This window comes from Chelon labrosus (assembly GCF_963514085.1).
Source record: "Chelon labrosus genome assembly, chromosome: 9".
Lineage (NCBI taxonomy): Eukaryota > Metazoa > Chordata > Actinopteri > Mugiliformes > Mugilidae > Chelon > Chelon labrosus.
In genome coordinates this window covers 14,956,422-14,980,198 of record NC_140359.1, presented here as the reverse complement: position 1 = coordinate 14,980,198, position 23,777 = coordinate 14,956,422, and the positions used below count along the sequence as shown (strand labels likewise).

The 23,777-nt window shown below is 43.0% G+C and overlaps 3 protein-coding genes across 3 annotated transcripts; 1 reads left to right on the top strand and 2 right to left on the bottom strand.

The window, feature by feature from the left end:
• Positions 1–96: 96 nt before the first annotated feature.
• vcp (valosin containing protein) lies at positions 97–8,142 on the top strand. The gene is made up of 17 exons (XM_084551499.1): positions 97–223; positions 1,847–1,958; positions 2,063–2,235; positions 2,327–2,469; positions 2,592–2,722; positions 2,815–2,946; positions 3,450–3,552; positions 3,736–3,869; positions 4,121–4,256; positions 5,027–5,139; positions 5,555–5,719; positions 5,812–5,934; positions 6,026–6,238; positions 6,387–6,695; positions 6,859–7,014; positions 7,134–7,288; positions 7,532–8,142. Exons 1-17 carry the CDS (start codon positions 207–209, stop codon positions 7,635–7,637), a joined length of 2,421 nt encoding a protein of 806 aa, XP_084407625.1. The 5' UTR covers positions 97–206; the 3' UTR covers positions 7,638–8,142.
• Positions 8,143–8,421: 279 nt separating this feature from the next.
• akr1a1a (aldo-keto reductase family 1, member A1a (aldehyde reductase)) lies at positions 8,422–11,584 on the bottom strand. The gene is made up of 8 exons (XM_084552129.1): positions 11,190–11,584; positions 10,972–11,091; positions 10,026–10,177; positions 9,711–9,906; positions 9,581–9,630; positions 9,336–9,485; positions 9,075–9,234; positions 8,422–8,758 (listed from the first exon to the last, which is right to left on the bottom strand). The coding sequence occupies exons 1-8, from the start codon at positions 11,268–11,270 to the stop codon at positions 8,693–8,695; spliced, it is 975 nt and encodes a 324-aa protein (XP_084408255.1). The 5' UTR covers positions 11,271–11,584; the 3' UTR covers positions 8,422–8,692.
• Positions 11,585–12,775: 1,191 nt separating this feature from the next.
• Positions 12,776–23,131, bottom strand: dnajb5 (DnaJ heat shock protein family (Hsp40) member B5). The gene is made up of 4 exons (XM_084551651.1): positions 21,487–23,131; positions 20,423–20,687; positions 19,007–19,668; positions 12,776–15,419 (listed from the first exon to the last, which is right to left on the bottom strand). Exons 2-4 carry the CDS (start codon positions 20,631–20,633, stop codon positions 15,186–15,188), a joined length of 1,107 nt encoding a protein of 368 aa, XP_084407777.1. The 5' UTR covers positions 20,634–20,687; positions 21,487–23,131; the 3' UTR covers positions 12,776–15,185.
• Positions 23,132–23,777: the final 646 nt, after the last annotated feature.

The window sequence follows — 23,777 nt, the reverse complement described above, 5'->3', positions numbered from 1 at the left end:
ATTGGTTGTCGAGATTGACGACCGGCCTCCAGCCAATCGGAGTGAAGGATGCCTCCAGCTCATGGTATAACTGTAAAGAAAGCACGGAAACTGCTGCTCTTTCGTGTGAAATCTCAGAGAACGTAGAGTAACGAGAACCCGGTTAAGCCTCTTAAACATTTAGTGAGAATTTCTTTATTTATTAATAGTAATCCTAGTGGACGACCATGGCTTCCGGCGGGGAGTGAGTATAAATTTCATCCACTCTTATTAAAATTTGTTTTCGAATCAGTGGCTATCGGGGAAGGCCATTTAAATGCCCAACGTCAGTTCAGAATACATTAGTTTATTAAAGTTAGCTCAATGCTAATACATTGCCGAGTTTGCTAGCAGGAGAGCTAATGGGGTCAGCTACTTCATCCTCCGCACTTTGTCTGTTGGTTGAATAACCTAACACTACAGCCGTATAAACGCGTGTATTTTGTCCCGACGATTCGTTGACAGTTGTTTAACTGTTGTCACCCACACAGTTGTCGTTGGTCAGTTATTGGTATTCTGTTAGCTAGCTGTGTGACAGCGACTTGACAAAGCGCAGTCATCGCTGTCGTGTTTGAATGCTAACGTTAGCATAGCAACAGTGTCAAGGCCAAAACCGTCCACCATCACGCCGAGAAATTGGCCTATCTACCGGTTAATAACCTACATTTAGCCTTGGCGTCAAATTGTAAATGTAATAACAGCGAATTTACCCAGCGAATGGCGTACACTTTGGACACACGCTTACTGTTTCACGAGAGAAAACACTAGCTAACCAGATGGCTAACTTCACGTTAGACTGTCAATAGCGTTCCTACAGTGCACCGAAGCTAGCGGGCTAATAGCATCGGCTACTCATTTTAAGTCGACAATTTACTTGGGGTTTTTGCTGCTAGCTTAACAGCGGTGAAATAACACGTTTGATTATTATGTACCTCAAGGTTACATTGTCAGCTAACGTATGAAAAGTCACGCCACGGTTGTAGTGTAAGTCTTAAATTGTGCTAGCTAGCGAAGAAAGTTTTTTTTTTTTTTTTTCCTAATTCTTTTGCTGTGTCATCTGGCTCGCTTGCTTGCTAGTCGGCTAGCTTAAAGGCTAACATTAGCATGCTAACAACATGAAAGAGAAACTACAAAAACGGGCCATCAGTTTTCTAGAAACAATCACACCTTTTTTTTATTACGGCATTTTGAAAACTCGAGTGATTGCTCGAATTTTCCCTTTTGTATCTTTCGGTCATTGTAATCAACGAGCTGAGTAAACGACCTGTTTGTACTTAGTTAAAGTCATACATTCTTAATAATTAGAATATTAATATGCAGAAATTATTCTTTGTCACGTAATTTGATTTATAACGCTATACAAATTAAATTTATTTTTATAAAATGTACACGGACCGTAAAGTAAACATACATTTGTGTCCATTAACAATAGCAGCACATGGTAAACACAATCAATAGCACAAGTGCACATACTTATGTAACTCTTTTATAGTGTTATCATAGATCTGAAAGTATCCAAGTAGTAGTCCTTATTGAGTAAGAAGACAACTATAATGACCCCTGAACACTGATCCGTCTTCAAAGGAGGTGTTTTGCAATTCCCAGATGACGTACCCGAGAATCTAAACCAGAAACTCAATAGTTTCGTGGTGTCAGAGAGCGCCTTAGGAGCGGATTTCGTCATGTGTAGATAATATTTAAGGGTTTCCTGTACCTTTTATTCCTAATGATTTGTCCCTTTTTGTCATTGTAGGAACTGTACAACATCTTAAATGCACACAATAAGAAGTATTTTGTTTGACCTTGTCGCAACTGTTTCTCGTCATAGATCCAAAAATGATGATCTATCAACTGCGATTCTGAAACAGAAGAACAGACCCAACAGATTGATTGTTGATGAATCCATCAATGAAGACAACAGCGTGGTCTCTCTGTCTCAGGTACAACATTTTGAAGGTTTTTCCCCAAACACCGATCTGTCTAGATTGACGGGTGGATAGATGGCACTGGAATTCACAAAATAACTTGTTTGATTTGCCTTCAGACCAAGATGGACGAGCTGCAGCTCTTCCGTGGAGACACAGTGCTGATGAAAGGAAAGAAGCGGCGGGAAACGGTGTGCATTGTGCTGTCTGATGACACCTGCTCTGACGAAAAGGTTCGCATGAATAGGGTGGTCCGTAACAACCTGAGGGTCCGTTTGGGAGATGTCATCAGGTGAGGGAAAAAAACCTAATATAAGAATACATTACAATTAGAATACAGCTATTTATTAAGCAAGAGGTGTTATGTCTTATATCTCTCTCAGCATCCAGCCATGCCCTGATGTGAAGTATGGAAAGAGGATTCATGTCCTCCCAATAGATGACACCGTAGAAGGAATCACTGGCAACCTGTTTGAGGTCTACCTGAAGCCATACTTCTTAGAGGCTTACAGGCCAATCCGCAAAGGTAAGCACCAATTTCTAATGTGATGACAAGATTTGTTTGTTACAGGACTACTCGTATGTCTCAGTGTATGTCAGCATGTAGCTCTTCTGTGTTAGTAACGCGTTTTCTTTTACTTTGTGAAGGTGATATTTTCCTGGTCAGAGGAGGCATGCGTGCTGTGGAGTTCAAGGTGGTAGAGACCGATCCTTCTCCCTACTGCATCGTGGCACCTGATACAGTCATTCACTGTGAGGGAGAGCCAATCAGGAGAGAGGTAGGTAGCGGGTGCATACACAGTGCATAGGGCTAACATTTATCAAAAATGAATTCCATGGAAGTTTAAACATTATGTGTTTGCACATGCAGGATGAGGAAGAGTCCCTGAATGAAGTGGGCTATGATGACATTGGAGGGGTGAGGAAGCAGTTGGCTCAGATCAAAGAGATGGTGGAGCTGCCTCTTAGACACCCCGCACTGTTTAAGGCCATTGGAGTCAAGGTGAGGCACCTTATTAAAGTACAGGGAGAATCAAGTAGCTGGGTATGCCTTCATTGTGGAGTTTTAAAGATAACATGTGTGGCTAAATGATACAAATGAACTTTCTCTGTAACTTCTGTAGACTTAAATGCACCAATCCTGAAATTTAAAAAAGGTTGTACATTAATGAGCAGTGGCAAGTGTTGACTACTTTTAGCGAGACGCTACAGTGTAAGTAATACTTGGTCCCTTACGGAGTCTTCTATATCTGTGTTGCAGTTACGCAATGTGTGCTATGTCTGATCAAACACTTGTACACATGTATACTGTTGTATATCAGAGTAAAGCAAGAAGGCTACACACTGCTGGATACTTTTGGTTTTGTTTATATTGCTTTCAGTTTTTATGATGTCATTAAGATAAGTGACGGAAAGTTTGGTACTTTTCAGTCTGCCAGCACTCATCTTAAAAAAATTCTTCCCATTTTACAAAAAGGTATAACTTTAAGTTTTCTTCTTTCTCAGCCCCCACGTGGAATCCTGCTGTATGGACCCCCTGGAACTGGAAAAACTTTGATTGCCAGGGCTGTGGCCAATGAAACAGGAGCCTTCTTCTTCCTGATTAATGGTGTGAACACCCATCTTTGTCTATCTTCCATACACACACATTCCTAGTTGGGGCCATTAAATGAGTTATCCAGGGTTTCTTAATTGTAGTATGATCTGTATTTAACAGAATCCTATCCTATGGTTGCTTGGATAGTCTGTGAGGGAGGACTCTTTTAAATCAATCTATGCTTCTCCCTTTTAGGCCCTGAGATCATGAGTAAGCTGGCAGGAGAGAGCGAGAGTAACCTGAGAAAGGCCTTTGAGGAAGCGGAGAAGAATGCTCCTGCCATCATCTTTATCGATGAACTTGACGCAATTGCCCCAAAGAGAGAGAAGGTGAGTGGAAACTGAAGGGATAGCTGCTGTACATCAGCACAGCGTCTATTATGATTTTAGTGCAGTGCAGTCAAGACGACAGTAAATGTCTGGACGTTACAAAAGGGCTGAAATTGTACAAAGAATGCAGGTACTCCTTAGGTACCATGGTTTTCAAGTATTTGGTTTATTTTGCAGAGCAATTATCCACTTAAGACATAAGTGCCTGGACGAACATGTGAATTATAACAACAAGTGTCTTTTGTGTTTAGACTCACGGTGAGGTGGAGAGGCGCATTGTTTCTCAGCTGCTGACACTTATGGATGGCCTGAAACAGAGAGCTCATGTCATTGTCATGGCTGCCACCAACAGACCCAACAGCATCGACCCTGCTCTCAGGAGATTTGGTAAATTTAATGTTTATAGCATGTATTTAAGTTATTTCAGTTCTTAAGAACTTGAAGCATCCACATTACAATGAAACAGTGCTGTACGTTGTTAAGCCAGTAACACACTGAGGTAGAAAAATTGAAATTCTTTCATGGGGTTTTGACATTGCTCATACTTATCAACTCCTGTCAGTGAAGCCATTTCCAAAGAAATATAGGCATAGGACTTATTCAATTGCATGTAAAACCAGTTTTCTAGAATAATTTTAGTGACCTAGTGACCTGTGTTTTCCATAATATCCAGTGAGTCAATGTTATTGTTTCGAAGAGATCTGTAGCTCCTAGCAAATTCAGATATAAATGGATTTTATGATATTATCAAGTGGCACTGTGCCTATAACCTATACCAGGTTATTACAGTAGCCCAAAGTAATGGTTTCTTATATGAATGGATTTGCTATGCATCTTGTCATAGTACTGATTACTATGTAAGCCAGTACTGCTTGCTAGTGTTAAGTTTGTGGACTCTGCAGTTCATGTGTCGGCTTCCCACTACTCCAGTTTTCAAAACATGTGATGAGATGTTTTTGACATCTTGGATCTTGCTCAATCATCAAATTCTGATCCTTCACTAAATATAGTAGTTCATATCTGTGGTCTTAAGTGTCACTTCTGCTTCCACGACCTTAGAGAGGAAGCAATCATTTCCTGCAGGTGCAGCTTTTAAATTGTCTTGATAATGTGTTTTTCTTTTGGAACTAATGCGTGTGCTTGATCCCCACCAACAGGTCGTTTTGACAGGGAGGTGGACATTGGCATCCCTGATGCCACTGGCAGGTTGGAGATTCTCCAGATTCACACCAAGAACATGAAACTGGCTGACGATGTTGACTTGGAACAGGTTTGTACACTTTTTTTTTTTTTTTCTGCAATCAGGTGACACCAAATTCTTTGTTTGAATTACAGCTGTTTATGGTTTTATTGCTCGTCACAAGTGAAACTGCAAGAGAAAACATGGCCACTTATATGTTAGGAGAATAGTAGGTATAATTTAATGTAACATGGCTATCAAGCCAGAATAAGTGGCTTATGAAAATTAATACTTACTTGCATTGAACACTGTGAAAAGTCTAGGCCAGTGTGCTTGGCATACAATGTGAACTTCAGAACTTTATTCTGACACTGGCATCTAATGTAGGTACCAAACATTGGATCTACATAAAAATACAGGTGTGAGTCATGGTCACAAGCACGGTTATGTGGAAGGGCTATGTTAGGCAGGATACCTTTGTAAGAAGCTCTGTGTCTTATTGTAGGTAGCCAATGAGACCCATGGGCATGTGGGTGCAGATCTGGCTGCTCTCTGCTCTGAGGCTGCCCTGCAGGCCATTAGGAAGAAGATGGACCTCATTGACCTTGAGGACGAGACCATTGATGCTGAAGTCATGAACTCTCTTGCTGTTACCATGGATGACTTCAAGGTAAGATGTGTAATGTTCTCTTTTAATATGGTGTTGTATAGCCAGCAAAGGCTTTCTGAGTCGATACTAACGCACTCAATCTCATCTTGCAGTGGGCTCTGAGCCAGAGCAACCCATCTGCACTGAGAGAGACAGTTGTTGAGGTTCCTAACATTACCTGGGAAGATATCGGCGGTCTGGAGGACGTGAAGAGGGAGCTGCAGGAACTGGTGCAGGTATGATCGTCTTTCAGAAGTGAGACGGTGTCTGATATATCACAAACTTTCCGTTTGCCATCGCTTACTATGCCCCTTCTTATTAATTTAGTACCCAGTGGAGCACCCAGACAAGTTCCTCAAGTTTGGCATGACCCCATCCAAGGGTGTGCTATTCTATGGTCCCCCTGGATGTGGTAAGACTCTGCTGGCCAAAGCTATTGCCAATGAGTGCCAGGCAAACTTCATCTCCATCAAAGGACCTGAGCTGCTCACCATGTGGTTTGGAGAGTCTGAGGCCAACGTCAGAGAGATCTTTGACAAGGTAAGACTGATGTTGATGTTCGACAGACTGCTCAACAGGATTGATTTTCAATGTTGTATGTTCAATCTGCAGAACAATCACAATTTAAAAGTTTTAAGATGATTTCTGCCTTGTTTCGTAACCATTTGTGCGTCTGTTATGTTTCCAGGCTCGTCAAGCAGCCCCATGCGTCCTCTTCTTTGATGAGTTGGACTCCATAGCCAAGGCCCGTGGTGGCAACGTGGGTGATGGTGGCGGCGCCGCTGACCGTGTGATCAACCAGATCCTGACCGAGATGGATGGAATGTCGAGCAAGAAGAACGTCTTCATCATTGGAGCCACAAACAGACCGGACATCATTGACCCTGCCATCCTGAGACCTGGCCGTCTGGATCAGCTCATCTACATCCCCCTGCCTGATGAGAAGAGCAGGATGAGCATTCTGAAGGCCAACCTCCGCAAGAGTCCCATCAGCAAGGTGACTGCGCCACTACTCGTTATTCACACCACCAACGCACCTACTGCTTGTGCATTGTTTTTAGTAGCAGGTTTATTTTAAAACTTCAGCTGTGAAAAATAACTTTAAAGAGCCAAGGCACAAAATACAAAAATTTAAACGATCCATTTCTTTTGACTGACAGGATGTGGACTTGGACTTCCTGGCTAAGATGACAAATGGGTTCTCTGGAGCTGACCTGACAGAGATCTGCCAGCGGGCGTGTAAACTGGCCATCAGAGAGAGTATTGAGAATGAGATCCGCAGAGAGAGGGAGAGGCAGACCAACCCATCAGCTATGGTCAGTCCTTACTCTGTCTTGTTGTTCACCTATTTATATCTTGATGAGCATCTGTACACTGCTGATCTGCTGCTGCCATCTTCTGATATCTTTTATTTTTTTTCTGGTCTGTCTCATAGGAGGTGGAAGAGGATGATCCTGTGCCAGAGATCAGGAAGGACCACTTTGAAGAGGCGATGCGATTTGCCCGTCGCTCCGTCAGTGACAACGACATTCGCAAATATGAGATGTTTGCGCAGACACTGCAGCAGAGCCGTGGCTTCGGCAGCTTCAGGTAAGCTTTGGCATTTTATATTAAAGTCAGAAGTTGTGTTTTTAAGCTCTGAAGAAAGACACCAAGGAAGTGGTTCATTAGTTAGTGTGCATTTTTTTCCCTAAGTCCCTTTAACAAACTGATTTCTAATAATTATTAATTTGCATCTCCAATGATTAAAATTAACACAAGTTTTAAGAACCGCTTTTTCCTGGGATAAAAGGAGGATAAATAACTTCAACTTGAACATTGGTTGTCTTCCAGGTTTCCCTCCAGTGCTGCAGGTGGCAGTGGTCCAAGCCACGGCTCAGGAGGAACTGGCAGTGGTCCAGTGTTCAATGAAGACAACGATGATGACCTTTATGGATAAATGTACACTGCCCCCATGTGGTCAGTACCGGGATCACACCTGTACAAATTCTCACCAGATTCCACATTTTTAGGACTTTGTGCTTCTTTCATGTGTTCCTCTTTTTGTATGATTTTTCCTTGGAGAAAGCATGTAGCCGCTTGGTTTGCCCTGGCTTTGATGTGGGTGGGATAAGGGGATGTTGGAAGTGGAAGATGAGTGACTGACTGCAGATTCATTATTATTTTTTTTTCTTTTTCTTTGTTTTTTTTTTGTTCAATGGGGTGGGGGGGTGGGGTGGGGTGGCATTTATTGAGTGGCCTCATTCTCAGTATATCACAACCAACATGAATGGCTATAGTGAAGGGGTTCTATGCTAGACTTGGAAAGAAAAGAAAAAAAAAAACATATTGCTAATGACTTCCTTTTTCTTTTTTTTAAATAAACAGTAGCATATAATGTATTACAAATTTGTCAAGGTTATGTTGTTAAAAATAAAATCTCACAAAATGAAAGTGTTACCAGAGTCTGTTTTACGACTTGTTTATTGATACAGAGAGTTCATCTTGTCAGATTTAGGTCTTTCAAAGGATATGACAAATATGAATATGCAATTTAAGTGTAGTTAAAGACAATGGAATGAAATGCATTCAGTATTGGGGGAATATTCATGTATCATGGTTTTATATTTATGTGTACATTTCCATTTTACTGACTGGGTAGAAACATGGAGAGAGATGACAGGCTTGTGATTTATATGCTCCATAATATTGATTTTTTTTTTCTTTTTTCAACATGACACCAAAATTATCTTTATTTGATCACTCGTGTTCAAAGGTGTAACGGAGAGCACTGATGCAGAACAGTGAAAACATGAGGGCACCATGTGATCTATGACATTGTCACTGGGCTGAGAAGCAGTTCTGTTGCTCGCCACACAGTGTCACTCTGTGGCGTGACAGGAAAGTTAATGCAATGCACACTGGCCATTCCTTCCAAAGAGGGGAAAAAAATATTCTGATCACATTTCACTTTTATTTCTTTATTTTCAGTGCATGTCACAATTTGTTGTAGACTTAGTAAGTGTCATGGAAAGGGAAATGAGGGTGTTCTGCGTCTCTCCACACTCTCTTGCCGTCCCTCTGCAGAAGGAAAAACTAATTAGTTGTGTGAGCTCTGTAGTTATGGCAATGACAGATTATATTTTAGCAGTTTGTGCAGCAGCGAATAACTTCACCCAGCTGACCTGAAACACCTCACTGTACCACCAACAAACAGGGCCATTGAAATATAAAACTGACATTTAAGCCTTCCCCAGAGGGAGTCCACTGCAGTTAATGTTTTGGACTGAGGCGGCTGTTATATATATATAAACGTAAGAAATTTGAGCTCAGCAGGCTGTCCGCGGGGAAGAGGTGGCTATGAAAGCCTGCGAGGTGTCGTAAATTAGTGACTCACCTCGACTGTCGGAACGATGAAACGCTCGCCGCGGTTGAAGGATTCGATCAGCTTCATGTCCTCGTCGGACAAAGAAAAGTCAAACACCTTTAAATTCTGCTGGATCCTGGAGGGCGTCACACTTTTGGGGATGCACACTACACCCCTCTGAATGTGCCACCTGCGGATTTCACACGGCGTGATGAGGTTTAAATTATGTATTTGTAGAAGAAGTCCACTCTTACACCTGATTGGTGGGTTATGTGAGGCTTCCTGTCTTACCTGAGTATAACCTGGGCAGGTGTTTTCTGGTATCTTACGGCGATAGCTCCCAGCTGAGGATCCTGCAGCAGACTTGGTTCATTAGGAGAGGCCCAGGGTCTGTCTCCGCTGCCCAGAGGACTGTAAGCTGTCACACACACTGACACTGACCTGGAGTGGAGGGATGGTTACTGTTACTAGGAACATTATTGTATTAATCTCTCAGAAAACCAAACTCGATTGTATTAAACTGGCATCACACAGACCTGCAGTGTGACAGGAGGTCCGTTTGAGACAAATAAGGATGGCATTCCACCTGTGGCACAGACGATGAGTTTTATGAGCTATTTCCAATTTAAAAGTTTTATACAATGATTGACAATCTTAATAATGTACCTGGTTTACAACAGGTCTGTGTCTGGCCATGCTGAGGATGTCATCAGTCTGTCTGGCGTTGAAGTTGGACAGTCCTATAGCCTTGACCAGACCTTTGTCTACGAGGCTCTCCATGGCTTTCCAAGTATCTCTGTAGTGCGTGTCAGAGTAACAAATACTTCCATCTTCTCGTCGAGGCATCAGCTCGTCCCCCCTCCTGAAACATCCGCATACAGAAAGCAAAAAGTGATATTTTAACTTTTAACACAGATCCTAAGCTGTATAATAACATCTAAGTGAATACAAAATGATGTCACTGAGTGTGTGGCAGCCCACCGAAACGCCATGGGCCAGTGCATGAGGTAGAGGTCCAAGTAGGCGAGACCGAGATGGGCCAGACTGGTCCTGCAGGCGTCTTCAACATCCTCTGGGTGGTGTTTGGTGTTCCACAGTTTGGAAGTCACAAACACCTCCTCACGGAGCAGAGCCTGGAGTGGAAAGATTGGCGAGCACACAAGCCACTGACTGTTTGTTTGGGAAACACTCGGGACAGTCTGGCAGTTTAGACGCTAAATTAATTTAGCGTTGCCTTCAGGCTTGCTCTGGGGGTTTCAGGCCGGGTTTTTGTAAAGCGTCTTGAGACGATTTGTATTGTTATTGACGCTATATAAATAAAATTGAATTGAATTGAATTAATTAATATGTCACCCAACTATGTCCTGCAACTCTACAGACTGTCATAACCTTGAATGTAGCTCGAGCCTCGAGGCTTATATTTACCTGCAATTTTTGGTTTACAGTTTTGTACAAAGTTTTATCATGTGTCAGCTATGAGTTAACATGTCATTGTCACTTGTTGACACTGAGTTAAACAACACTGAACTGTCTAAATAAAGTTGTTGAAGCTGGAGCTTTACATAATGTCACATGGTCCAGCAGATGACATTTATTCAGTTCACATTTTGTAACTTTTCATTATTCTTATTCGTTATATTATTATTCTGAGTACTTTAGGCACAGTTCCAATGCTCTGGAACAAGTAGGTGGACCTTGAGACTGTCTTGTTAATGTTAAAAAGGACGGCGAGGCTGAACTGAAAAAAAAAAAAAAAGCTTTTGAGACGAGATAAAAAGGAGGAGATGCCTTTAAAATGTTAAGTGTGGTGGAAAAGTTTAAGCCTCTACAGTTGAGCAACAACTGACCAGAACGATCTGCTGATAATGTCTGAAAAGCTCTGAAACAACAGATTAAACAGCCCTTGACTTTTTTCTCATTTTCTCACCTTCCCGGGGCCGACCCAGAGCTCGAGAGCCTCTCCGATCTCCTGTTCGTTGCCGTAAGCAGCAGCACAGTCGATGTGTCTGTACCCACACTCCAAAGCGGTCAGCACTGCCTGCTTCACCTGAGAACACGTGAACACAATATGTTGTTTTTATAATGTAACCATCTCCAAAAACAAAGCAAGGCTTAAAAAAAAGTAAATAAATAAAAATGTGTGACCTGTCCTGGAGCACTCTTCCATGTGCCCAGTCCAACCACTGGCATCCTCTGCCCTGTTGTGAGGGTCACAAACGTGCTCATATTCCAACTCTGAGTACCTGATGGAGAAAAGACAAGGACTGATTAGTGCGTGAGGTGTGCTCTTGTAGACCCAGACTCAGGTCCAGTCATGGTGACTAAGTCCTAATACTCTGTTACTGATTATAACTTACATCTGAACTCATTAACTCTCTCTCGGGTACAGCAGGGGTCGTGTGTTTGCGTCCTCGACATGAACATAAGTCTCATGCAAAGCAGTAGCAATCACAGCGCAAATATCACTTGGTGACCTACTTTATGATGTTTTTTCACCTTCTGAACTGAAAAATGTGTTTCAATGGAAATATAAACCCTCTGTGAGTCCAGTCTTTTTTTCTTTTCTTTTTTTTGTTGCTGGAAATGGCTGATGCAGCTGTATGCATTTAGTCACAGTGTGGAGCTACTGGAGCACATCTCAGGCAGCCTCCCCCGCGGTTTACTAATTGCCCACAATACCCCGACCATGCGTATACACTTTGCTGATCAGCCGCTGCAGATGTTTCACATGATCTGAGTCTCTTAACGCAGATCACCTGCCCTGACGGCCTCCTGATCCCTGCCTGTGAACAGAGCGTGTAATCCACTAATCTTAACATTAAACTTACTGCAGATGACAAATATTTACAGTATTTGTTGGTGAGATTTTCTGTTCATACCTGAGCTCGCTGTGGTAGACGGGCCAGTGATCAGCCGAGGGTCGTGTGCCCATCCGAATTTTAACGTTTGAGGTCAAAGTCTGCCTTCATTTGTTTATCTCTAACTCACACTGAGAGAAAATGTCCAAACTCCACATATTCACTGGAGGCTGAAATAGATGATCACATGGGATTAAAAATAAAAACCCAGTTGAGCTCTGTTTATTAGTTTCTAAGCACTGATGACGGATCCATTTTTATGTTGAGGTGCACATTACTCCTCCTATTTTAGGCCTTATTTTTGCTTTGATCATGTTCACATATTAAATCTTATTTACATTTAAATGAGAAACTTGGACATGGATATCTCTGGAGACATGATCATAAACAGTACTCGGGTTCTGATCAGATGTATGCAGATGTGTCTTGATTCCTCAACATCTCAGCGGCAGAGGATGATCATCGGTAGAAGAAGCACTCAATCTTTTAGTTGGATAGCACTAGTCATACAAATATGTATAAAGTCTCCAATACAGTACAAGTCTGACATTTAAAATCCTATCTCAGCACATACGGCATATTATTAATATTGACGCGTCAGTGTGTATTCAGTACTTTACTATTGCAGCAAGTCCAGATGGAGCTGGTTGAACTATGTGTTCAGTGTTTCCCATCCTGACAAGATATATTTGGATCTTCATGAGATGACAAATGGTAAGAAAAAAGATGAAAAAAGAGATTTGTATTCACTGTTTGCTTTCTGATAAAATATTGCACAATTTTTCCTTTTGTGCTACAAGAAGTTTTTAAACTAAGACCATGACAGAACTATATAAAATCTCAGAAGTAACTCAGATAGACGAAGAAGAAATATACTTTCCACTACTGTGTTGTACGATGTGTCCCAGTCAAGGTCGTGTTTCAGAGTAAGAGTGTTTATCTATTGCTGTTTCTTTCAGAAACCCAGCTTGTTTATGATCACCTCCATCAAGTGTTGTCAAGTGATGTTACATGTGGTACAAAGTCAGAAAAGCGGCTTGGAAATGATATAATGACATCTACAGTAACTAAGTGTATAACTTACACCATTGCTACACAGGCTGAAACCAAACTTGAGTTCCTCATCATTTGTTGAGTGAGTTAAGTGTCTAGACACACATATGGGCAGATGATCGGAAACCTGGATGCTGTGATGACCCACGTCTTAGAAGGATGTGATGTAGAAGGATGTAGAAGGATGTGAAAAATCCGGTTACTCATTTCCATGCACACGTCATACCCTGAGACTGAAAACTGTGACTCTGACGTGCGTGTAAACACACTCATCGAGATCATATTCGGTGCAGATCGCACCATCGTCATGTGTGATGCAACTGGCAATTCATAGGGCACAAACTCGAGTGACACAAACTGCGAACTTCACACGTTTGGTTTATTTGTTGTCATCTCAAAAAAAAACAAAAAATTCATAAATATTGTCAAATGCACATAAGCAGTGACGGTGAGACTTTCAGCAGCGGCACATGTGCAGTCTGGCTGTAGCCACAGTCCGGCGTCCTTTGAGGCTCTGAGAGGCAGGACGTTCACACACTCAGACAAGTCATTCAAGTCTCTCCCATCATCTCATACTTTTGTCGGTATCTTTTACAACGTAGAAGTGCATTCGTCATCCGCGATTCATTCAAACATTTCCCTGTACACGTAATACACATGACTTGCTATGGCTCTCTGCATAATCCATACTCGCACATACAGTACATCTCATCATCGCTGTAAACTACAGCAGGAAGAGCTGAAGAGAGTTTTCAGAGCCCCCTGCAGCTGAGACAGAGAACAGCTCCTACAATATTACAAACCTGTTTCCTAAACAGGGGCTTCTACTTGCAGTATAGTATGTAAAAGTCTGACGTACACGTGTTGCAGAGGACAGAAGCAGTTATCAAATCACAAGCTGAGTGCTCGTTGAAGCCAAAAAGTAGACACCAATGTGGTCTATTTTTGGCTCTGCTCACAGTAGCACCAAGACATGGCCTTCAAATGCCACAAGAGAAAGCAGAGGATACACAACAAAGCTGGGTTTTCCAGAGGAACTGTTTTCTGTGAATTCAAGATTAACTTCATGCTTACGGTCCTCTGGGAAATCCAGCCTGTACTTGTATGGCACTTTTCAGGGATGCATTGGCAAAAAAATCATCAGTCTTATATCAAAGTTCTCCCTAAAAATGTTCTTGCTTACATACAATACAGTACTGACTTTGCTTATTTACGGTTTTCCTCAAATTACCAGCTTCTAATGGTAACGTCTAGCACAGCATAGGGCATTGTCTGCTGTACCCTCATCATGGCTGTTTGTATTACAGTGTGACCTGTGTGTGTGTGTGTGTGTGTGTGTGTTCACATATGTGGTATGACACTGCGCTAAGGCACCTAAATATTCCTCAGATACTGAGCCAGGCTGTGCACTTCAGAGCAGCCACGCAGCTCAGAAGGGAAAGCACCCATATTATGAGCAGACTGTAATGTCCAAGCTTACACTGCTGTTACAGTATGTGATTGTCATTCCCAGATTTCCCAATGCAGCAGTTACGCTAATAATGTTTGGAGTGATGTGAGACTTTAATTGCGCTGTGGCAATGCACACATCAACTTATTTTAGAGGAGACAGATCATATTAAACGGCCTACAGACTTTAAGCACAATGCTTTATTGGACTGAAAGTATGAGAAAATCAGGTGTTGGGGAAGAGTTACGGTAAAACCAGGGTTTGCACACGCTGAAGCTGCTGGTACACTCAAGGTAAAAATAAAGAATCCTATTTTCACCACACTGTAAAAGAAAATCCTAGAAAAAAAAAATTAAAAGTTTCCTTTAAAAAATATCCCACGCTTCATCCTATCACAAAAAGACGAGGATCAGAGAGTTGGACAGCATATAAAACCACCGATAAATCTGTAAAAAACAGTTAAGAAAAGAAGTTCCGGTAAAAGCCACAGTCGTGCTGAGCCCATCCTCGGCACCGTTCCCCTGCTCAGGTGCTTGCGTGTGTGCTTGGGTAAAAAGACAAAACAAACATGAATAAATTACATCCCGGAACTGCCATTCATGTTGACACTCATCCTTCATCCTCCCACTGTGAAGTCACTACAAACCACAGCTTATGTTTTGTGCTGTGTGAGGTGAAACAGGACATTTGGAGGGTAAGTATAATATAAGGGAGTGTATGAAAGTTTTTCTGCGTATAGTCTGTTGTGTGTTTTGGTGAAAGGATGAGAGCCGTGTCTTCCTACGACTGGGGTAGGTGTTGTCTGATAATCTCTCTGGACTGAGGAGGGATCCTGTCAGGAAAACGGACCGAAAACTCCACAATGAGGTCACCGCGCTGTGACGGGTTCTTCGGGAAAGGCAGGCCTTCCCCTCTGAGTCGCTTCACCGTCCCTGGCTTGATGATGTCGTGACAGGGGAGCGAGATAACCCGATTTTCCAGCGTGGGAATACTAACTGTGCAGCCACACAATGCCTGGAGAGAAAAGGAGATTGAGAGGGTTAATATCCTCAGGAATGACATGCCAAAGCCATGACTATCTCAATGACTTAATGTTTCCATGAAGTAAAACCTGAAGTTTATCTTCCCCAACTATGCAACGCTAGGCAATTTTTGTCGTGTGTTCTGTATGTGTTCACTGTGTGTGTGTAAGAGAAAGAGACAGAAAGTGTGTCTTCCTGACAAACCATTTATCACTGATTACAGCACTGTGGGGTCTAGAGAGTGGCAGTGGAACAGAAAATATGACTTGGCAGTGGAAAAGTTTTGTGTGTGTGTGTGCATAAGTGTGTCTGTATTGGAGGGGCTACACATTGCACAGGGAACTAATTTTAGCAACGTTCTCATAGCTGGGGCTAATGAAGTGAGGCAGGAATCGGCTGAGCTCGTAAATAGTTGGAGGGCTTGTCAGATCCCTACACACACACATGCATATATATTCACACACACACACACACACACACACACAGCCTCGCCACCTCATCACAACGCCTGGTGAATCCAGTCTAGTACATAGAGCGCCAAACTAAACACAGAGACCTGTGGTTATCACGACTTCACAGGCCTTCCAGTGAATCATTCAGAAGAAAAAAAACTTTAAATGCAAAAGCCAGTCAATGAACATACGCACGAATAACAAACCTTTTCTTATATAATTAATTTGCTGGCAACTGTTACAAAATGCATTATCACATATAATAAAGTCAGTGAATAAATGTGGTAAAGGTGTGGAGAAAGGCAGGTGGAGAGTCATTGTGGATGGCTCAAAATTCACGAAGGCTCTAGGTCAAGATAGTAAAAAGGACAAACAGAATGGTAACTTGATAACTTTTAATATCTCGTAGAACAATTAAAAACATCCAACACCAATAATGCTATCGAATGACACCAACCAACTCACAATGAATATGTTGAATGGTTATAAAGAGGCTGGCTTAGATGTAATGTATAATGTATGTTCTGTTTAGGAAGGACCAGAAGCTTTATGCTTTTTAGTTTTAGGAGCATTAAGTCACTTCTCCCTCTCAGGTATTTTCAAAACAAACCAACTCCTACACGATTAATTTTAAATCAACCAGCCACTCGTGATGTAATTGGAATTTCGCCTGCGCTGGCACATGATTAACCTCTAAGACCACATCCATGTTATTACTTGGTCAGTGTTGTATTAAGACTTCTGGGGGATTTTCTCGTCTCGTCTGGTGTTTTTTTTTAAACAATCAGTATACACGTCGACAGTTGAAGTTCGGTCAAGCAGAGCAGCTGCTTCGGAGGCCAGACAGAGTTTTCCAGCCATGACATCAACGTCCTTTTACCCCCTACATATATTACAGGGTGATTTACCCTTTGACTGTAATGGAGAGTAGTGGCTCATCCTCTTAGAACAGTCCCATTGACTAACACAAGTCTTACACAGAGACAGGTTGCCATGACGCTCGACACACACTGCCAGCTGATCCGAGGGCCCGCTGATTGCGTAAGCCTCAGCTCAGACAACAAGGCTATAGAACCTGAAACAAACGCACACATACACACACTATAAGAATTGTAAGACTACTCTCTAGACTTGCGTTCATTTCCTGGAGTCATATCTTAATCCAGCAGATATATTTTGTTATTGCTGTGAGGACCAGCTAAAAGTGTCCTCACAATCCAAAGTGTCCTCATAAACCTGTGGACTGTCTGTAGCCACGGTCCTTCCTGAATACTCGTTGCTAATGCTAAATTTTACTGAACCAAATGGATTCACACAATAAATGCAACAGCTACACTTAGCACCGTATCTTCCTCTGAATATGGGCTATGCTGCTGAACTGAGTGCAGCACTGACTCAAGCTAGGAAAAGACAATGGCCACAGACTGCAGAGACATCATTTAAACAGCTGTGTAGATCCTGATATAGGTTGGTTTCTGGGAAATTGGTGTGCCAAGTTTGTGCTACACTCTCTAATTGCCTCTGACTGCTGTCACAGTGAAGACAATGCACGGCTGCAAGTTGCCTTGAGCAGTTTCTCCTGGGAGTTTAGAGCATGGTCAAATGAGCTTGGCTGACCTAAACTAAGCTGCACATCAAGGCACAAAAAAGAAAACTGATCAGCCAAATAGCGATTAGAAGGTAAAGGTATCTGTATTTTTAAGTATCATTATCTTACCTTCCAACCGTTTTTGCATATGGACATGGAAACAATCCTCTTCTTGGTTGGACTACATTACCTACAGTTGCATTGCAATAGATTTGCAACATTATATGCGGCAGGTTGTCTTGTGTACATCATGCATCTGCCTCTGTCTTGAGTTTTCACTGCAGCGTTTAGCATCTTCAGGAGAGCAGAGTGGAGCAGTGGAATATGAGCTCTTATTTGCTTTGGATACAAAATCATCTGACCCACTTCCCAAATATTCCCCAGATACCTCCCACCACGACCACATCTCCCCTTCACTCCCCCATCTCGTCTTTAGCTGCGTCAGACTTAAGTCTCTTATCTGGCTGCTTTTAGAGCAGAGGGTTTTAGCTGTAGGAGTTCTGCAGTGCAAACCTAATTACTGTGCAGGTTTGATCAAGTACCACCTCCCGCTTAATGTGACTCAACAGACTCTAATGTGCTCTCATTAACTAGCCTTCATAGCGTTGCTGTGTGCAGGCACCCATGTTTTCCAGTGCATTACTTCTGTGGGCATTTGTGAGTCAGTGCTGCTTTTAAACTAAAAACTCTTCAAAACTGGCTTGAGTTGAGTATAAAAAAAAAAACCTTAACATCTCCAACTCTTTGAGAACACCTGCCATTTAGCTGGCCATGTGGAGCGCAGACCAGTGAGTGGCAGCGTTATTAGAAACATTAAAGCTTGTGTAATTCACAGACAGGACAGAGCGGTGCTGGACCCGTTGCCCTTGTAGGAGCAGCTAATTAAATGTCCTGCCAGTCACAGTAATAGCAGCCTGGATTGTCACCACTGTCACACTACGATCCATCTCTGACTGAGTGTGTTTGCAAACACACTTGAAGATGCAAGAGTGTGCATGTTTGCATGCATGTTTATGGCTGTGTGTAACTCGACGTTTGTGCGCCTGCTTATGTGTTTGTGTATGTGTTTTATACAGCAGTGCAGATGGCTAAAGTGGTGGCTTTAGGCCAGTCACACAAGGACACCACATTCCTGCTTCCTCTCTCACACCACAGTGACTGTGGAGATTCTGCTTTCACTGATCCAGCCCTCCAGCAACACCTCCATAGATACACCCTAACTCCACAAAATGTTTGATATGACCACCTACCCAGGACATAATCTTGCCCTTAAATCACTGCCACATCTCTTTACCTTACTCATGTTGAGTGACAAGAACGGTATGAATAAAAGGAGAAAGAAATGTGCCATTTTTGGATGTTCATCCACACTGCTCCTGCATTACATTTCTGCCTGGTTTGCACTACTAGGAATCAAATTCCTAACATCAGCAACATTATCTTATGATCTATATGCAGGCCTGCAACAAAGGAGTGATGATAGAAAAGCAGAAGGAAAGAGAGAAGAGAGAGAGGTTAGATCAAAAGAGACGGACGTACCTCTTTTAGACTGATCTTGCAGTTATAAATGATATTGGAACCGTCTCTCTTGAAGTGGGCGTGTCCTTTGTCTTTAAGCACAAAGGCTATGTCAGCAGGAATGTTCTCAGGGGTCTCGTCTCCCTCCTTTGGGAAAGTAATCTTGGTCCCCTCCTTCCAGCCCTTCTTGATGATAATGTTGAGGATCTTGTCCTCCGTCCTCATGCTCCGCCCATCTGGGTTCAGCCTGCGTCGGGTGATCTTCATGCGCTTGGTGCAGCCGTGGAAGATCTCTTCCAGCGAGACCTTCAGCTCATGGACCACCGGAGGGTCCTGCTGCTTTCGGCTGGTCCCCAGGCGTTCTGATGGCACCCCCCTCCTCCTGCGACCCTCTCCTGGGAAACCATTGTTCATCCCTCCTGGAAAACCAAACGGTCTCCCAAAATGAGAGAAGGGGTCATCCTCATCCATATCTATGTCCTGCTCTGTGTCGATGTTATGGTCGTTGTGGAAAGAGAAACCGTTTGAGCGGCTGTGGCCACGGTTTGAGCCAAAAAACATGTCGAAGGGGTTGGAGCCACCGAAGAAGGAGGCAAAGGTGGCGTGGGGATCTCCATGGAAAGTGTAGTGGTGCGTTGCGTTGCCAGGGACACCTGAAGAACTGCTGCCTCCTGTCTTCAAACCTGAGAGAAAAAGGTGAGGAAAGGATGTGAGACTTCCTATGCACATGTACACACTCAAACACCCACCATCTGAATACACACATTAATGTAAACTCTGTTAGCGCAGACACAGGACCGTGTTCAGAAAAGACACAGTGTGGGTAATGGTAGATATGTGAGCGAAGCACATGTGGGCGGGAAGAATCCCACAGCATCACTGATCTTCCAACAGTGCTGCTGGTGGAGGAACTTATGAAATACCAGGTCGCTCCATCCAACACACTCACACAAATACACGCAAACACCTTTTCAACATAGACGCATGCACAAAACACCCACAAATGCAAACTACAGCAGTCGCTGCTATTCATATCTCAAGCACGTAATGATCTAAAGCCATCTGTCTGTCAGCTAACACACACACAGTTATACGCACACTACACTAGCAGCTGAGGTAGACTATAAAGTATTAGAGCTGGTAAGTTTTGTTGAGAATACAGATAACAATAGATAATAACACACATGTTCCGGCACATAAAAATTGAAGAGGCAGCATTATTACTTCAGTGACTGGAACCCACCAAGGCTCCACTGTGATATTAGATGCTGGGTCTGTTCCTGAGCTATTTCAATATCAACTTAATCCATCAAAACGCCTGTTTAACAAGGCGTCACCCGCAAAGCTCTGCAAGCCAGCTCTGCCTGAACTCTTTGACCACTTTCATTCAATGATCCAGACATAGATAGAGGCAGATACAACACAACCCCTGCTCACCTTCCTCTCCCAGCTGATCGTAGACGACCCTCTTCTTGGGGTCACTGAGTACCTCATAGGCCTCAGCGATCTCCTTGAACTTCTCCTCTGCGTTGGCGTCTTTGTTCTTGTCAGGGTGAAAGCGGAGCGCCATGCGCCGGTACGCTTTCTTGATCTCCTCCTCGTTGGAGCCCTTGGGGATTCCCAGGGTCTTGTAGTAGTCCTTCCCCATAGCTGCAGACTTAGGACTGGGACCCACCTCTTCAGCTCAGGCTGTGGTCAGTCACTGGTGAGATACAAGGCAAATTTAAGAGCGTCATCATACCCCTCTGAGGGGCAATATGACCTGGCGAAGCCGCATAAGGCACTCAAGTGCTCTCCTTCGGGGCTTTACTGTGAAGTCTATTTACTGATGGGAACAAATAGTGCTGGTTTTACTAATTGTTGCTATGGTGATGTGGTTTCAGTGCTGATGTAGAGTCAGGTGGAGTGCAGAGGAATCCCCTTCATGAGCTTCATGAAAGGTCTTCTCCCTGTCAGCTCAAGACAATATTTGATTTTATAACGCTTATGTTAAAACATGTGTGATTTTTATTAATTAATTTATACATTTATTTATTTATTCATTACACAGATAACATGGATGTGGCTCAGTCAGTTGATACTGATGGTCTGCCTCCACTCTGCCGCGTTTTAACAGCTGGCCCAGAGATTCACAGTCCTGACAGGCAGAAGAAACCCCTTCACTGAGATACTGCGGTGTCCTCTGAACTGGACACGGCGATCTCCCGAAGAAAAAGCCCGGTTACACCGTTATACCACACCGCTCACAGTACTATAGGCTCTGCTGCTACGGACACCGTTCAGTATTAGCCTATAATATACAGCCATTACAGCCATTATAGCCGATCTGAACACCGGCTACTCGAACAACCGCTGGGTTATTCCGACTGATAAACATTTTCTCTAGTATCACACACAATGAAAACGAAATATCACTAATTGAACGCCTGGTTCACAATCCATACAAGGAATCAAAGGGGAAAAAAAAAATAAAAAATAAAAAATAAATAAAGCAATCCTACCAGAATACTCTGCAATTGACGGGGAATCAGATCAACATGGTCCGGCTCTTCTCTCTTTCCTCCCTCTCTCTGTCTATCTTTCTCAGTTTCTTTCTTCCCCTCAGCTCTTTGCTGTCTGCCTGCCGCCCCGGCACTGCTGGGTCCTTATAAATTGACGTCAGGACGCCGGGAGGATCACCGGCTCCGAAATAACCGGTGACCAAACACTGAGGTGCATCTGACGCTTCACTGGAAAACCTCGGACAACTGCCCACACAGCCAGCCATGAACATGCATCCATATCTGTATCACTGCAACTGCTACTTAGTGATCACCTATAGGACGGGATTTGGAAAGCTAAAAATGAAGCGCAAAAGAAAAACCATTTAGATTGTCTCTGTGATCCAAAGATGCAAAAAAAAAAAAAAACTATACTGATGCTTTGTAAATATTTTCTCTGTTCGTGATCAACCCGACCTCAAATGTGCACCATTTCTACTCAGATTTCACTTTTATGGGGGGATTTAAGCATAAAGATATGTCCTTACCGAGCCTGCTGCTGCCTCGTGTCCGATTCTGGTCCCGGCGTCTGAAAATCTCAGCCTTGAGAGAAGAGACCCAACCCTTCCCAGACAGCAGCCAGCTCTTTGTTCAAGGTCTGCTCACAAACACACTCTGTGAGTTTAGATCAAGTTTAACCAGAGGATGGGATTTGGTGGCATTGCTTTAACTTGCTGCTTTTCCAAAGATTGCCCCTGTGTGAGCAGGCAGGTCAGAGGTGTGAGGCTGTGCTTCACTGTGCGGAGAGACCGAGTCATATTTGGGGAGAGAGAGAGAATCCTGATGGCTTGATTAAAAAAAAAATAAAAAAGTGCGTGTTTATGCGCGTGATTGTGCAGTCGTGCCTGGACTGAGTCTGTATAAACACTGCTGAGTCATGTGATGACTACACGCACACAAACACACACACACATTTTCATTATCTTTGAAAAACTGAACATCTATTGAGGCACTTTCTCAACATCTTACTTTCAAATAAACCACAATTTGAACTCTTCACACACTGGAGGTCCCCTGCCAACCTGGAGGTGCCATGATACAAACAGATGCAACATTGCACTTCAGTTCTACTGCATCGAATCTGTTACAGCAGGTACCACTCTCACCAACATTAGTTGCATGCAGAGTGGCACAGGGATCTGGAGAACGTGTTGGCTTTGTTTTAGATATTTAAAACATATAAACAGTTTGTTTGAGGTTTCTTGAAAAAGGGTGACCAGTCATCCAAGTGGCTTCAGAACAAAAGCTGGATGATGGAACAGTTCACTGGAGTTCGCACCCCAACATTAAGGGCTGCACCTCGTTTGCTGTTCTGGAATATTAAAACAATGAAAGCCTATGGATGTCCTTTGTTTTAGATATTAAAACGTTATTTATTAATACATTATTTATACCTGGAAGACCGAGAATCCTCACAGGCATAATTTAACGTCTTGGCCTTAACACTAGACCTCAAGCCAACTCCATTTCTTGTAAACAAGAAGTCAAAGCCAGAGGTGTTTGAAGCCCAACGTGTACCCTTTTACATAACTTTAACTCTTTGTTCCGAGCTGCACAAGGTTTGCTCTTTACTGAGTACAGCTGAAATGGAAAACTGAAATAAAGAAGCCCCACAGTGGTTTTTCTCATGCACGACCCCCCTTAAAGATCAAATTTAGTATTCTGTCAAAATATTCTAAACCAGTCGACAGGGTGGAGATCTGGATTGAGATCTGAGGTCAAGAGGTGGCAGTCCAGCTTGAACTTAACGGTCTCACAATCTAGTGATGAGACAACACTAGCTTGTTCAACACAAGGTGGTTTTTTATTGGCCCTAAAGGTCAAACATTCCTCCCCGACTCCATCACCGTTCTCAGTCCTGATCAGAACAACAACCAGCCTACCCAGCTTTCAAACAGAAATAAAAAAGTATTATATCACAGGTGGAGGTCTGAGTCATTATTGATGACTTTTAGCGTTAAGTGCACAGGAAGGTAGACTCAGTGGGGTGAAGCGCTTCGGCTCTGCTTGGTCAAAGCGAGAGAGTGAGAAAAAGGGACTCATTTAAGTTTGAGTCATAAGTCCCAACAAGACTGGCGAGGAGGTGTGAGAAAAGTGGGTGTCTCAATGGAGGAGTCTGTCTGACACACGCAAATATACACACTCGCTCTCGCACACATACTGTACATGTACTCGTGCACTTAACATTCAAAACAGCGCAAGCATGTAGAGCAGAAACTGTTTCTTGTAGCCGTGCAGGAGCATAGTGAGAG

What these genes read in the sequence shown, in the direction of transcription:
- vcp (XM_084551499.1), top strand. An exon ending in GAGAGCCAATCAGGAGAGAG is followed by an intron (nt 2,723 to 2,814) that starts GTAGGTAGCGGG and finishes TTGCACATGCAG; the next exon opens with GATGAGGAAGAGTCCCTGAA. An exon ending in TCAGAGAGATCTTTGACAAG is followed by an intron (nt 6,239 to 6,386) that starts GTAAGACTGATG and finishes TTATGTTTCCAG; the next exon opens with GCTCGTCAAGCAGCCCCATG.
- dnajb5 (XM_084551651.1), bottom strand. Translation starts at nt 20,633, where the DNA reads ATGGGGAAGGACTACTACAAGACCCTGGGAATCCCCAAGGGCTCCAAC. An exon ending in CGATCAGCTGGGAGAGGAAG is followed by an intron (nt 19,669 to 20,422) that starts GTGAGCAGGGGT and finishes TTTTTCTCTCAG; the next exon opens with GTTTGAAGACAGGAGGCAGC. An exon ending in GCAAGATCAGTCTAAAAGAG is followed by an intron (nt 15,420 to 19,006) that starts GTACGTCCGTCT and finishes TTTTCTCTCCAG; the next exon opens with GCATTGTGTGGCTGCACAGT.
- akr1a1a (XM_084552129.1), bottom strand. Translation starts at nt 11,270, where the DNA reads ATGAGCACGTTTGTGACCCTCACAACAGGGCAGAGGATGCCAGTGGTT. An exon ending in GACCTCCTGTCACACTGCAG is followed by an intron (nt 9,486 to 9,580) that starts GTCTGTGTGATG and finishes CCTCCACTCCAG; the next exon opens with GTCAGTGTCAGTGTGTGTGA. An exon ending in TCATCGTTCCGACAGTCGAG is followed by an intron (nt 8,759 to 9,074) that starts GTGAGTCACTAA and finishes TTCCTTCTGCAG; the next exon opens with AGGGACGGCAAGAGAGTGTG.